General features: G+C 36.9%; 1 protein-coding gene and 1 pseudogene across 1 annotated transcript; both read right to left on the bottom strand.

The window, feature by feature from the left end:
• Positions 1 to 7,144: 7,144 nt before the first annotated feature.
• On the bottom strand, positions 7,145 to 10,121 carry LOC149189598 (leucine aminopeptidase-like; annotated as a pseudogene).
• Positions 10,122 to 10,926: 805 nt separating this feature from the next.
• On the bottom strand, positions 10,927 to 15,039 carry LOC149189597 (uncharacterized). The gene is made up of 2 exons (XM_089410283.1): positions 13,296 to 15,039; positions 10,927 to 12,902 (listed from the first exon to the last, which is right to left on the bottom strand). Exons 1-2 carry the CDS (start codon positions 15,037 to 15,039, stop codon positions 10,927 to 10,929), a joined length of 3,720 nt encoding a protein of 1,239 aa, XP_089266409.1.
• Positions 15,040 to 15,444: the final 405 nt, after the last annotated feature.

Genomic DNA, 15,444 nt, shown 5'->3' with positions numbered 1-15,444 from the left:
AAAGTCACATCAAACGAGCCTGAGCCACAACCTGCCACACCAGTTTCAGAGTTGTAGCCAGCGACAAAGATGCCCCTGAACATGCCTTTAGTTGGCAATCTGGGACACTTCCTCTAGCAGAAGACTCCAGCTTTTTGCTAGTTTTGGAAGAGTTCTGGGAACACAATTGAGAACACTTCCTCTAGCAGAAGACACCAGCGTCTTGCCAGTTTTGGAAGAGTTCCAGGAATTGCATTAAGCATTCCAGAGTTGTTGGTTATCCTTAAACCATCACAGGTTGAGACTTCCCTTTTCAGGTTGAAGTTTTACCTTTTATGCGAGGTGAGGCCTCCCTTTTATGGTTGAAGGTTTCCCTCTTTAAAACAATAGGATCACTTCCTCTAGTAGAAAACTTCAGTTTCTTGCCAGTTTTGGAAGAGTTTCGGGAACTGCACTAAGCGTTCCAGTGTTGGTGGTCATCCTTAAACCACCGCCCTTTTTACCAACATTTCATAGAACACATTCAGCCTAGTGCTGCCATGCATTTTTTGCACATTTTGTATTACAGCTCTCTTCTTGGACTCATACATAACCCTTCGGATTAAGGGGGGAATGTTGGACACCTAATCCTAAATGGGTTAGTGTGGAAGCTGAATAGACCAAAGCAATCCAAGAGACCTTGGGATCTGAAACCCAAGAGTCACATAATGTACTATAAATGTAAATCATTTGTCAATAAAAATTGTATTGCATGTTTTATCTTTATATCTCTCTTGCTGTCCATGTATGTTTAACAATTACCATTACACAACTCACTTTGTTTTTTTATATTTAAAAAAAAATCCATGAAGACTAACTGTTCTTTGTCTTTCCAGCTTTTTTATGTTATATAAAAATAATAATTAAAGGCCGAAGTCTAACCGCGGTATGTCTTTTTAGCCTTTTTATATTATATAAAAATAAATTAAAGGCCGATGACTAATCGTTCTCTGTCGTTTTTTTTCATAATTTGGTGATGCAACTTTTGATGTATTATAATTTTGGTGATGTAATTTTTGTGCTTTTTCCTTTTTAATGAAATGGGCGGTGTAACTTTTAATAAATTATTATTTTGGTGATATAATTTTTGTTTTTTTAATGGAATGGACGGTGTAATTTTCAAGAAATTGTTTTTTAAGCGTAGTTTTTATTTTTATTTTTTTTAATTAATTTGGTTTAAAATTGATTAACGGTTTAATGAAATTAATAATTTAAAATTGAAATTTATATAATTTAAATATTTTAATAAATTTTAAAATATCAAATTTATTTATATAATTAAAAATGTATTTCAAATAATAGAAAATCATCATTTTAAAAATCAATAAATATTTAATCAGTAATATTAATATTAAAAATTAGGATGGGGTTACCCATTAATTATTATAATGAGATATGAATGAGGAGATATGATAATTTTGATTTGCTTTTTGTTTTGATCTTTCGCTTCACTTTAATTTTCTAAAGGGAAAAGAGCATAAAATCATAGCAACTCATCTTAATATCAAGGAAAATAATAATAATAATAATAAATGAAAAGTCTTTTATTTTATCTTAATATCACAAAAAAATTAATGACAAATGAAAATTCTAATATGTGGTGATTGTTTTTGTAAAGAATTGTCCATGCATTGATCCAATATCACTAGCTTATCATGCCAATTATAGTTACACATCTTTGAATCATTGATTGTTAAGTGAGAACAAGTTATAAAAAATAAAAATAAAAAAAAATACAAAAATACAAAATAAATAAATAAAAAATAAAATAAAATTAATAAATTACAAGTGGATAGCATATCACAAATTCATTGAGAATTGTCTATGGATGTTGGTTGTTCCAGTAGCCAAATTAACAAAGATAATTTGAAGGTGGAAACAACACTAATAGAAAAGATGCAAGAGGAAGAAGGGTTTCCAGCGTTGGAAGGCTATATTTCAAAAAGAATGATAAGTGACCATATTCACTTGCAAAAGTAATTGACTCACTGCACATGGAAGCAAAGCTTGTTCCCCTCTTCTCACCCAGGCACCCACCATCAAGATGCACAAGATAAGTTAAGCATGAAAGTTATTAGCATGTGCTTCATTTATCTAGTCTTTCTATCATAGCTCTAAACTAATGAATCATTCACTCCTAAAGGTACTCAAGCTTGAAGTGGTGAGACTTTGTTTCCAATCTTGAAGTGGTGAAGCTATTTGCAAATTGTAGCTGGATCAGAAGCAACAACCATTAGACAATACACAATTAGATTATTTAATAAATATAAATAGAAACTATGACTTTGACTTAAATATTCTATGTTTCCAAGAAATACTAAACTTAATTTTAACATTACTTAAATAGCGGAAAAATATTGATCAAATTTGTGTTTCAACTTAGATATTGATAAATAATACAAATCATGCTTAAAGAAAAAACCAAATAAAACTTCAAATTGAAAACATAAAAAAATTATATAATTTTTTTATTAAAATTAAAATTTAAAAAAACTCTTTAATTCGTAACACCAAACTAATTTTCAAAAAATAAATTACAAATTCAAAATTAAATTAATTAAAAATAGATAAAATATATTAAAAAAAATTAAATACATTTCTAAACAATTATATTATCTTTTAACCCAAATGACTTCATTATATCGAGCGAATTCAACTAAGCATGTGAATTATCTTTAACCCAAATGACTTCATTATATCGAGCGAATTTATTTTGTCTTTGAGCGAAATGACTTCATTAAATGAGCGAATTCAACTCAGCATACTAACGATATGCAACTATTATATTGTTGTTGAAGATTTCGGGAATAGAATTGTGTGGTTTTTGTGATCATTTTAATATTTAAGATAGTAATTTTATTCATCATGAGGGATAAAAAAAAATTTAATGAGTAAATGATTGCCGAAAACTTTATTTATAAGAAAATTGAAGAATGCATTCTTTAAATTAATGGTCAAAAAAAATATAATTAATAAGATAACATGGAAATAACAGCGATACATTGTTTGACTGAATTTGAGAATTAAATAATAAAAGTTAGTTAAAAGTTAATGATGAAAACAAGTTTAAATTTAAATAATTAATAATATTGAAACAAGATATAAAAGAGATTAGTAGATAAATTATGAATTAATTTGACTCAGAGTTGAAAATAAAAATTAATGAATTAGATAATTGAGATTAAAATTTAAAATTAAATAATTAAAATAACTAAAAAAATTTGATCAAATTTCATATCTATATCTAATAGAATTAATAATTAAATAATTGAAAATAGTAAAAGCATGGAGGGAATTTAAATTAAAAAAATTCAAATAAAATTTCAAAATTAATTTTATTATAGAGAAAATTATAAGGATTTAAAAAAGGAGTGGTCTTTAGTGCGATTTTTTGGACTTTCATGTGCTAGCAGAAAAATTTGAGGTGAAATCTTGATTTGTGTTATTTAAACTAGTTTTTTTTACTGTATATATGGATTTAGCATCGTGAAAAACCCTTAGGGCACTTTGATTGTGCAAGGATTAGCCATTAAGCTTGTGATTTCAATCAATTTTAGAGAAATGAGGCCGGAAAAACCCACTGGAAAAGCTTCCAAAAAGTCGCACTAAAGACAACTCGTTCAAAAAATGAGAAAGATGAAAGAAAAAGATAATTAAAATAAGGCTCGTTCAACATATAGAGGATAAAAGATTATAATTAATTAAACAATTAAACATTAAATCTAATTAAAAATAAAAATTAATAAAATTCAAATGAAATTATAAATTAAAAATAAAAAATAAAAATTAAGATAATAAATTCAAAAATTGTTAAGATGGTCAAATTTTCAATTAAGGAATAAAAGATTTAACATTAATTTTAATGGTTTTAATTAAAAGAATAAGAAGGTATAGAGGGGATGGGCCCCAAGGGGGGGGAGGTAACTAAGGGAGGGCCCGGAATTAATCGATGAGATGGTAGATGACAGGTTTAGCTAAGCTTGTAACCATCCTCCCTATTAAAATTATGAGGGTTCTTCTTGATTTCGAGAGCTTCACAGATAATACGAGAGCTATAGAATGGAGCACAGGCTAGGATTTTGGATTGATCGTAACAAATTAGGTGTTTGGATTTATAAGGGTTTTTAGAGATTAAGACTTTGAGAGACGGCTATGGTTGGTTTCAGATATATTTTCCTTGAGGCGGGCTTTGAAAGGGTGACTAGTTTGGCCAATATAAGATTTACCGCAAGAACAGGGAATTTGAGAAACCCCCAATCCTAGCATGGGATCAAATGTGTCTTTGGGAGATCGGAGCAATTGTTTGAGGGTTTTATTATGTTTTTCTTAGCCAATATCTTAGCAATAAGATGAATGGTTCCTTTGATGTGAGGGAGGGTAACTTGGCCACAACAGGGAGAGGGATTAGAATTGGAGGATCTAGGGTGAGTGATAGAATGGAAAGCTTTAGAGAACTGAGCAGAGGAAGAGTCATTGGCTTTGAAAGCCTTGACCAAATGGGATTTTTCGGTTGAAACAAACTGAGGAGCATATATTTTTAGAGCTCTAGAGATGATGGTTTTGAGAACCCCTGACTTTTGGGATGAATGGTGATGAGAAAGGGTGTGGAGATAATGGTCAATATGAGTCTTTTTTCTATAGACTTGATGCGAGAGGGAGCCATTGGGCAGGCGAGTAACGAGGACATCTAAGAATGGAAGGGGTTTATTAGGTTCAATTTCCATAATGAGCTGGATACAAGGGGAGATGTTGTTAAGTTGCGAATGAAAGGCGTCAAGCATAGGTCAACCATGTTGCCAAATGGTAAAGGTGTCATCAACAAACTGGAACTAGCATTTGGGTTTGAGATGCCAAGAATTAAGAGCTCTAGTTTAAAATTGTTCCATGAAGATGTTTGCAACTACTGGATAAAGGGGGGAGCCCATAGTTGTACCCTTTTTCTACTCATAGATGATACCTTTGAAAGAAAAGAAAGTGGAGTTTAGGCAAATCTGGATCAGGTCTAGGGTTTCGGGATCTACTAACTGGGAGATTAGGTTAAGAGCTTCAGGGACCGGGATTTTGGTGAAAAGGGAAACAATGTCAAAACTGACCAACAAGTCATTCTCATCAATCAATATGCTTTGTCTTTTCAATGAAATAAGCATAATTCTTGATGTAAGAGGAAGTGGAGCCCACAAATTGCTAAAGATTGGTGGCCAGATATTCGCTCAATACATGGGTCGGAGCTCCAATGGCGCTAACAATGAGATGAAGGGGAACATCTTCCTTATGAAATTTAGGTTGTCCATAAATTTTAGGCATTTGGGGAATTCCCCACACCCCCAAAAGCTTATGTGAAAGGAAACAAGTCAGACGTCCTTCCATTCTTACAACCTGATCCTCTTGTCGATACTTCCCTGTTTTGAGGGTGTGGATGCCATGTCATATGTTGCTCAGAGTGAGTTGTGGCTACATTCGCAGAGACCTAGGATTGACTCTCTTGCATCTGAATGTACCCTTATTGTGAACTATGTATATATTTGTTTATCCAAAATGTTTCCAGAGGTGATGACCATTATACATATAACTTTGCTTTTATTTTATTTTATTAAAAAAAAAAAAATTAAGGTAAAGTACAATCGTTCTGTATCTTTTTTTTTGTTCAGAATTTGATGATACAATTCCCTTATGTCAAAATTTAGTGGTGCACCTTTGATACATTATTATTTCGGTGACGTAATGTTTTGATTTTGTCATTTGATGATGTAATTTTTAATAAATTGCTATTGTTTAATTATAATTTAAGAATTTTTTAAGAGATTAGATTTATTTATATATTATAAATAATAAAAGAAATTATAATTTCATGAAAATTTATATTTAAAAAACAAATCCAAAACATATGTAATAATTTATTTATTTTTATGTACAATTTTCATATATTTAAAAAAAAATCATATTTTCATCGAAATTTATATTATTTAATTTCAAAAAAACCCAACATATATAACAATTGAATTCTTATTCATTTAAAGTATAAATTTAAATAAAATATTATTTTCAAACTTTTAAAAACTCATACAACATTCACAATCTAAATCAACATTCTAATAATTACTAGCAATTGCCCTTAGAGGTGTAAAGATACACAAAAGGAATAGAAGATAAGGGAAGATCATCTTGAAAAACTAAATCACTAGATATAAAAACTCTTATTTTTAATAGAATAAATATTAGACAAATATCATTTGAAAAAAAATATTGAGAAGGCTCTACTACGAATATTAACCTTCTACTTTAGTGGTTGCTTACTTGTTGATGGAAATTTGTCATTGCAACATTTGGCTATTCCAGTAGTAAGATGACTAAAGGTAAATAGTTAATCGACCACATAATTTATATAATTCCTTATTTAATTCTTTGAGTATTGAGGAAATTGTTGGCTTATTATGTTATCATGCTAGGCAAAGAAAAATGTGAAGACAAATGATTTATTTTTCACATCATTGCTTGATCAGTCATGTCAATACAACTCAGAGGAAAACTTCCAAGAGATAGACAAAAAACTTGACCAGGTAGAGATTTCCAAGGGGATGTTGGAGCCACTCTTGAGTTTCCAAATGATGATTATAGATCTCACATGCTTTCCCATGTCTAATGCTTCTCTTCTCGAAAAAAGGTCTGTTGGAGTAGAACCCATGTCGGTTCAGGTAGGCGCCCTTGATATGAAGGTCCTAAAGGGTATTTTTAAGGATTTTGATTATAGTCATTCCAGGGATGTCTACAGGGTTCTCGTATAGTATCCTAGAACCCAAGGGGAGGTCTGGGATTACTTTGTTTTCATCGGGAATGCACATGCCAATGGTGTTAAGGTTTTCATGATGACATATGTTCGTTTTGATGATATCAAAGTTTTAGAGGGATTTCAGATCATATATGGCTTTTGGATCTACTAGGAAGTTTGGGGTTTCGATGGGATTTGGAGGGGTTCATGTCGCTTTTCTGGATACTTCACAAGAGTATAAGAGAATCATGCTCAGGAGGATTATAGGAATGAGTGTGGATTCAAATGATAAGCCAACTCTTTAGATCTGATGTGTGAGACTGCTTCCCGATTGCCTTCTTCAGGCGTTCTTGGAAAGCTCTATGCTGACCAGGTTAAAATGGATTCAACCACCCCCCTGAGAAATTGGATGATACAAGTCTTTGGCTTCCTCAAACACTCTTCTAGCGAACTTCTTCCCTTCTTCCAAGTCGCTTTGTAATAAACCTGTATAGAACTAACTTGAGAAACATCATTCTTCATGTTTCTTTAAGACATCTTTAGATATCTTGAAAGAGAGGCTTGTAACCAAAATATGCAACAATTGTAAAAAATGCCACTTTGACATCCCAATTGTTGCTCATGATAAATCCAAATCGTCCATCTAGAGTTGATATCTGCATTCAAATAATACAATCAGTTAGGTGTGTACATAACAACCAAGGTTTGATTTTATAGAGCTTTGGTTCTCTTATATCTCAAAACAGGGAAAGAGCATTATATATTAGCACTAAACTTTGTTTCAAACATTGAAAACAATACGAACATGCTAAGACCTAAAAAAAATAAACAATTTGGTGCACATACGTGATTTCCTTTTAAGTAGCAAAGTTGTTTCCAATAAATGTAAATGCAAGAATCCTTTGATAGTGTGCTTCAATTATGATAGTTATAATTGAGTTTTACTTGGAACAAGCTAGATATATAAAAGGATCCAAACAAAAAACATTTTAGTACAATGTATTTGTATCTCACTTTGAGTAACACAAATATTTAAAATCAAAAGTAGGTGTCGAATGTTAGTGACAGGATCCTCAGGTAATATACTCTAGTTATAATATTTTTTGTTACTTGGAAGAACAAGGTAGTTGCGTCAGCAGGCCAATCACATTGGAGCATCCAAACAAAACTAACATTTTAGAAATGCATATGCGTATTCCACCTTATTGAGCACAACCATTTCCAATCAAGAAATGGGAACAAACAAGTGTGGGAATCCTTCAATGGGGCCATGGATACAATACTTTATTTTAGTTTTTGGATATCAAGGTGTAGGTAACTAAACGAAAGAAAAAAAAAAAATAATGGTGGTCTTGAATCTTGACTTTTATTGAGAAAACTTGGGCACAAAATGTTAAGAAAATAGAAATGATCATTACTTTTCCCTTCTATCATTTCAGTAAAAGTATTTTCATTAGCAAAAAAAAATGATCATAATAGGGCAAGTGTAAAGAATTTGAAAAGGTTACACAATTATGATGGCTTAAGTTTCTTGGGGAGACTCTTCAAGTAAATTTACCACTCTTGATCCTGCCACTTTCTCACTTCCTCATTGGAGGGCATTTGTCCGAAAATGAAGTCCCGTGATATAGACAAGACCTTGTCATGGATAGTGAAAATGGGCTCCATGGCATCTAGAGGAATTCCAATCCCATCTACCCAAACATCGAAAATTTTATTCTCAATGTCAAGAATATTCTTTTTCAGAAATGCCAGGAATGTATCGGTATCAATGGATTGGAACTTGAAACATCGGATAAACTTCTTTAGAAACTCATCGAACTCAAGGCACCCAACTTGCACTCAAAAATGTATAGGTATCAATAGATTGATTTTGGATTGTTGCATTAATAAAATTGAGCTTCAGACCCACTCAGCATTGACATTATGAGTTACCCATAGGAGGTTGAGAAATCGAAACGAGAAACATACAAATACAGAAAACAACAATAAACAAAGGAGAGAGTGACTAAGACCTAGCACTATATATGCCAATTGAAAACCATTTTCATAAGGGATGGGAGAGTAAACATCCTCGGGATCAACCGCTTCCTAGTTTGTTCTCAATTTGGTAAAATTCCATATTATCTTTGGATCTAGTCATCTCATCTTTCAAATTTGAACAACCTAAGCCAATGTTCAAAGTAGCATGCTCCACGTCTTGTATGACTTCCACAATTCTTTGCTTTGCATATGTCATAAAACCCTACTAAAAAACGCTTCCCAAAGCTTAAAATCATAAACCCTCAAAACTCAAATCTTCAACAACGTGTTTTATATAGCACATGGTAAGATATAGTTAGGTGTGTATGTGATTATACCTCATCTAGTAAAAAGTCATTATTTGTGGCATTGGTGATGATATTTCCAGTGCAATCTCATGCGCCACAACCTACCCACCTCTCAAATACCCTACAATGAAAGTGGAGGTTAAGAAGACCAACTTGGGATTCCACTCCTCCAAATGGGAGACTTGGGGGCAATACAAGGAGATCAAATCTCTCTCATTCATATTCACCAAATAGCTTTCCCCCCACTTCATTATCTCCTTTATGTTTGTGAACTCATGTTGTACAACTTTAGGAACACTCAAGCTTTAGAATAGATCCTAGTCCTGAGACCAACCTCCTTAGAAATAATATTCCCCACAACAAATGAAAATATACATGGAGGTATTTGTCGTTGCATTGAACAATGCTCAACAACTCTTTCATGCATCACCCATTTCTCACCAGGGCATGCTCCCTTTTCTTATCCTATGGAAGAAGCCATCCGACCCTTATGGGTAGCAGACGTTATAGAGCTCATCTATTCATGAATGTTTAGCATAGTCGAGTACTGAATCCTCGCTCTGGATGTGTCCTAATAGGGGAATATAGAACGAGCAAGGATAGACCGTCATTGGGTGTAGACATATGAGATTTTTTTCCTTGCAGTATGTGCTAGATTCAGCCATTGAATAGTTGAAGTCGATTGAGGGGATTTGGATGTTATGATAAAAAGAGATTTTAGTTGTAAGAGAAAATCTAAGAAGACTGCCCTTGCCAGTATCTAGATTTTCCAAAATGAAAAGTATGGAAGTAGAAGACGAAAAGGATTTAGTGGTGTCATGGTAAGCTCCATGTATTTCAAGGGATCTAGTATCGACATATATATCCCCAGAATAAGGACATTCAAGAATCAAATTCACAGACCCATCAATCCTTTTGCTATTAAAATCAAAATACAATGAAATATTGACATGTTATATTAGAGGATGCACGAAATATGTGAAGGAACGAGGATCAATTGGAGCCATATTATAATCATATGCCTAATCAAAATTTTCTCTCTAAAACACTTGAGTCTGGTTATGGATATGAAATTATGGTGGATGTGGTGACAGTGAAGGTGGTATCTTCCCACTCCTGTACCTTAGCATTGGCCTCCCATTCTTGTAAGCGCATATGCTCCTCCTGCAAAATGCTAACCTCATCGGCACCACTACTGCCATCATTGCCCTCCTTTGTTGATCAACGGACGCAAAGATGCCCGAAACAAGTCCTAGAACTCCCATGTTGAAGCCCCAGTGGTGGCGGCGGCATGTTCGAACATTGGGTGCTAGCCACATGTCAGATTTTAATTGGAGGGAGGCATATGAAAATAGGCCTCTATGATTGGCTAGGTCTACCGAGCCTAACCCGGCACAAAGATACATTCGGTGTAATTGTCTAGGTTTTAACCAAATTCATCTAAAAATATACTACACTGAAATTAAAATTTGAAAATAGTGTCCAGTGGGCTTTCCAACAATTTTTTTTGGTGATGGGATCAAAACTCGAAATTGCTTTGAAAAGTTATTCGAATTTGTCCTCTTTTCACTTTTTTTTTTAACAGGAACGGTTATGTTGATATATTGATTCTTGGCTGGAAAGCCTTAATTCAGGTTACAATGAGGTGAACAGAGATCAAAATTCTCATTTACCGGGCACCACATGACTTCCTTTCTAATAAGCCTACGACTTTTACTAGCTGTGATTCTTGTAGCTTTGTCTATTTTTCCTAAATTACAAATGCAAACAAACTGCTGTAATAAGAGGCAATAAAACATTTTGAACAGATGGTTAAGGGATGGAGTCCCAACCTTCGTCTCCGTCTCTTAGAAGGACTCCAGGAGGGAGGAGAACAACTTTGTTGGCTTCAGCATCGACATCTTTATTGTTGTCTCTCTTTATATGAAGAAATTCCACATTCTGAAAGGTATTTGTCAGGAATCTGATTCTGCTCAGAAGTCTTGATAATCTTAAGTCTGTGGGAGAAGAATTGTCCACCATGGCCTTAATAATGGATTGGGAGTCTCCAAAAATAGTTGCTTCTTTGATGCCCAGAAAAAGGAGCAGCTTGAGGCCCTGGAGAAGAGCTAGAGCTTCGGCTTGGATGCTGGAATTGAACCCCACTCCCCAAGCATATCTGGCTTCGATTCTGCCATCTACGTTTTTAATAACACCCCCTGCTCCGGAGCTGTCGGGGTTTCCTTTAGCAGCACCATCGAAGAATAGAGTTTTTCTTGCCTTCTTTTTGCAAAGATCAACGAGCTCTGCAGCATTGAGGCGGATTTGCCAATGCTTAAGGATATGAGGGGGACTGACTTTTTCAGTGAATTGGAGGCCCAAAGCATCGCCCCAGACAGCGTCCTGATCGCTAAGGTCTGCTCTGTCTAGCTGATCGCCCAAGCATTCTTTCAAATGACTTTTGATTTTTGTCCAGATTATCCTGAAATCACTCTTCTTGCCATTGAAGATCCTGTGGTTTCTTTCCAGCCATATGTGCCAGAAAATTATTTTAGGAATGGCGAGCCACGCTTGTTTGATGTGCAGGTTCTGAGGTGATCCACCTGGGTACATGCGCTTCCATATAGAGAACAATTCTGAGCAGTGAACAGGTGGGGCGAAGTCAATGTTTAAAGGCTTTAACACCTCTTTCCATAGATCGGCTGCAAAACTACAGGAGAGCATCATGTGGGCGGCGGTTTCTTCGTGGCCTTCACACAGCGAACAGTGCGAGGGACCAATTACGCCTCTTTTACGGAGCCTGTCCTCAGTCAAGATCCTGTGATGACAGAGGAGCCAGCAAAAAATGTCAATCTTGGGAAACGTTGGCTGAGACCATACCCCTTGCCATGGCTTTGGATCTGGCGGCGCATACGGTTTCTGAGAGAGCTGATTATAACCTTTTGAAACTGTATAAGTACCCGGGACCGAGCCCCATCCCCTCGTGTCAGCTTTTCTGGTATTCAAAGGGGCTTTACCTTTTAAGTGAGTGAGGAGGGAGGCGTAATCATTGGATAAATGCGATGGCACCTCCAGATTTCTCCATCGCTGCCAGCTTCTGTTCTCCCACTGCGAGAGATCCCACAGCGTTTTAACGCCTGCTCGATCCATCCATTCTTTTAACTGAGACAGGGAACTATCATCTGCAATGGGATCACTGCTCATAATACGGTCCTCCCAAATATTAATATGCTTTCTGTTGCCAGGTATCCAATGGACGTGCTGTTTGATTAAGGCTGAGGCTTTCTCGAACAGCTTATGTATCATGGTACCAGTGGAGGAAATAGGGTTGTCCAGGCAGCGTACTCTTTGCCCACGGAAGTATTTTTTCCAGAGCGCAAGCTGAGCCCAGCCTGGGTTTGGGGCAATTATCCTCCATAACAGCTTTGCACCCAATGCTATATTTTGATTGCTGATATTCTTAAAATGCAACCCGCCTTCCATTCTGGGCAAGGAGATTGTATCCCAGCTTATTAACGGAATTCTCTTCTCATTAGCCTTGCCACCTTTCCAAAAGAAGTTTCTGATATATTCCTCCATTTTCCTCGTGATGCCAATGGGAGCCATCATCACTGCAGCCTGGTAAATGGGAAGGCTATTCAGAACAGCCTTTATAAGCACTGTCTTGCCTGCTAAATTGAGCCAGTTGAAGCCCCATGAATGAATTTTAGATTTGAATTTTTCCATCAGAGGCAGCCAATCTCTGCTGAGGGCTCTTTTTTGGAAGACCGGGAGGCCCAGATACTTGAAGGATGACCAAGTGAAAGAAGCTGCAAAATCAAAACAGTTAGATATGGCTTGGACCGATCTGATCGTTGCATTCCAGCAGTAAATATGGCATTTGCCTTTGTTGAGGCTGCTTCCTGAGTCTTCGCAGTAGGCATCCAACACTTCTTTGAATCTTATAGCCAAGGGCAAGGTGGCAGCACCCAGCAGGAGAGTGTCATCCGCAAACAGTGCATGATTTATGCTATTAACACCTCTTGCTATGTTTAGGCCCATTATTTCTTGGTCAGTCTGCTTTTTATTCAAGAGGAAGCTGAGGACAGAGGCTTGGAGAACAAAGAGCAAGGGGGATAGGGGACACCCTTGCCTCAGCCCTCTAGAAGCTTTGAAGAAGTCAGTGGCCCTCCCATTCACCAAGGGGGCGATCCATGGCTCACTGATGCATGCCTTGATCCAGCTGATGAATTTGGCCCCAAATCCAAACTTATGCAGAACATCAAACAGGAATCTGTGTCTCACCCTGTCAAAGGCGCTCTCCAGATCTAATTTGACCACCATTCCTTTCTCTTTCCGGGTCAAGCTTGAGTGAATCGCCTCTTGGACCAGGATATAATTATCCACTATCTGTCTTCCTTGGATGAAACCTCCCTGATTCTCTGGGATAATGGAAGGAAGGATAGTTTTCAGCCTGTTGGCAATCACTTTTGTTATCAGTTTGTAGCCGATGTTACAAAGGGAGATGGGGCGGAACCTGGAGAAAGTATTGGCACCTTTTTCCTTAGGGATAAGGGCCAGGAAAGCCGAATTGGTACTGCCCCCTAATTTCTGACAAGCTTGGGATTTCCGGATCATTCTGCACAAGTCTTTTTCCACAATCTGCCAACAATTCTGCAGGAATCTGGCAGTGAATCCATCTGGGCCCGGGGCCTTGTCCGGTTCCATGGCAAAAAGAGCGATTTTGATCTCTTCGTTGGTGACTTCTGCTTCCAAGGACTGATTCTTTCTAGCCGATATCAGAGTGGGCACCTCATTGACTAAGGAGGAAGTCTGCCCCAGGGTCTCTTTCTCACTGTACAGATTTTTGAAGTGAAGGAAGGCAGCCTTTTTTATGCTTTGCAGATCTCTATGAGTGATATTCTCTACCTTAATTTCTGAGATGGAGTTGAAGTTTTTCCGTGCTTGAGCTTGCTTGTGGAAGAAGGCAGAGTTTCTATCTCCTGCCTTGAGCCAAAGCCTCCGAGATTTGACCCTCCAGTACTCTTCCTCGGCCGAGCTTGCTTTGAGAAGTTTTTGCTGAAGCTCTGCCTCCTTATCAAGGATTTCTTTTGTGATCACTTCCTTTTCCGATTTCAGGTGATGGTTCTCAAGGCATTCTTGAATCTTTTTCCTTTCCATTGCTGGGTTAGGAAGGGATTTTGCCCAGGTTTTCAAGGCTGCTTTCACTCTCCTAAGCTTTTCTTCCCAAACGAAGAAGGTTGAGCCGTTAACAGGATGCTTCCAAGTGTCTTTTACTAATTGCATAAAGGACTGTTCCTTGACCCAAAGGGAACTGAATTTAAAAGGGATGGGGCCTTGATCCATGTGGGCCACCAGATCAAGTTTGATGGGTCTGTGATCAGAAACACTGCAAGGGAGAATATGCATTCTAGATTCTAAACCAAGAAGAAGAAAGGAACTTTGAACAAGAAATCTGTCTAACCTTGCAGCTATGTGTCCCGGGCCGAGCCTTCTATTGGTCCAAGTGTACTTGCCCGCCGAAGGCTTGATGTCGATCATATCCCAATCCTGGAGCAGATCCTCCACCCATTCGCACGCCGGATCCCTTACTATGCTTCCTCCACGTTTTTCCGCTAGAGATAAAGTGAGGTTTAGATCTCCAACAATGATGATATTTGCTAAATCTTCAGATTCTGCCAGTCCTCTGATGGAATCCCAGCAGATCTTTTTCTCTCCTGCGCTGACTGGAACATACACATTAAAGAGGCAGAGGGTCTCCACTGAGTCTGCATGTTTCAGCTTAGTGTACAGCCAATGTGGGTTGGCGACCTGTTTAACCTTTGAGAATTTGTTTGCATTCCAGAGAGTGCCCAGGCCTCCTGAGGCCCCCCTGGCTGAGACTGCTTGTCCTTCACTTCTTTTCCATAAGTTTTTTCCGATATGGAGGAAGACCTTATCCTCCATTTTGGTCTCCTATATTAGGAGTATGTTGGAGAGTCGGATCTTATCAGACTTTTGACGGCTTCTTCTTTTCTTTTGCTTCCCATACCCCTACAATTCCAGGAGACGATCTTCATCACTTACTTTTGGAGTGGGGAGCTCCTTTAGAGCTCTGGAGCTGATTTCTGGTCATCTTCAGGGTTTTAGCCAACAGTTTCTCAAGGGTAGGTTGGCTTCCTTGCAATTTGTCCTTGTAAGTCTCCTGCTCCCTTTTTTCGCGGGCAGTTTTTCGGCCTCTCAGTGATCTTCTGGCCGAGGATTGCGAGCCTGCTATTTCACCTTCTTCTTCTGAGTCCTCCGAGCTTTGCACTTCCTCAGCCTCTTCTGAGGGTATCTCTTCCGTTTTGTCTGCATTGTTTTCGACTTGCT

The sequence above is a fragment of the Pinus tabuliformis genome, chromosome 3_1, assembly GCF_031772625.1.
Source record: "Pinus tabuliformis cultivar Carrire ecotype Pingquan chromosome 3_1, CPIR1, whole genome shotgun sequence".
Lineage (NCBI taxonomy): Eukaryota > Viridiplantae > Streptophyta > Pinopsida > Pinales > Pinaceae > Pinus > Pinus tabuliformis.
Note: the sequence above shows the minus strand (reverse complement) of the source record. Positions and strands in the feature narration are given on the sequence as shown.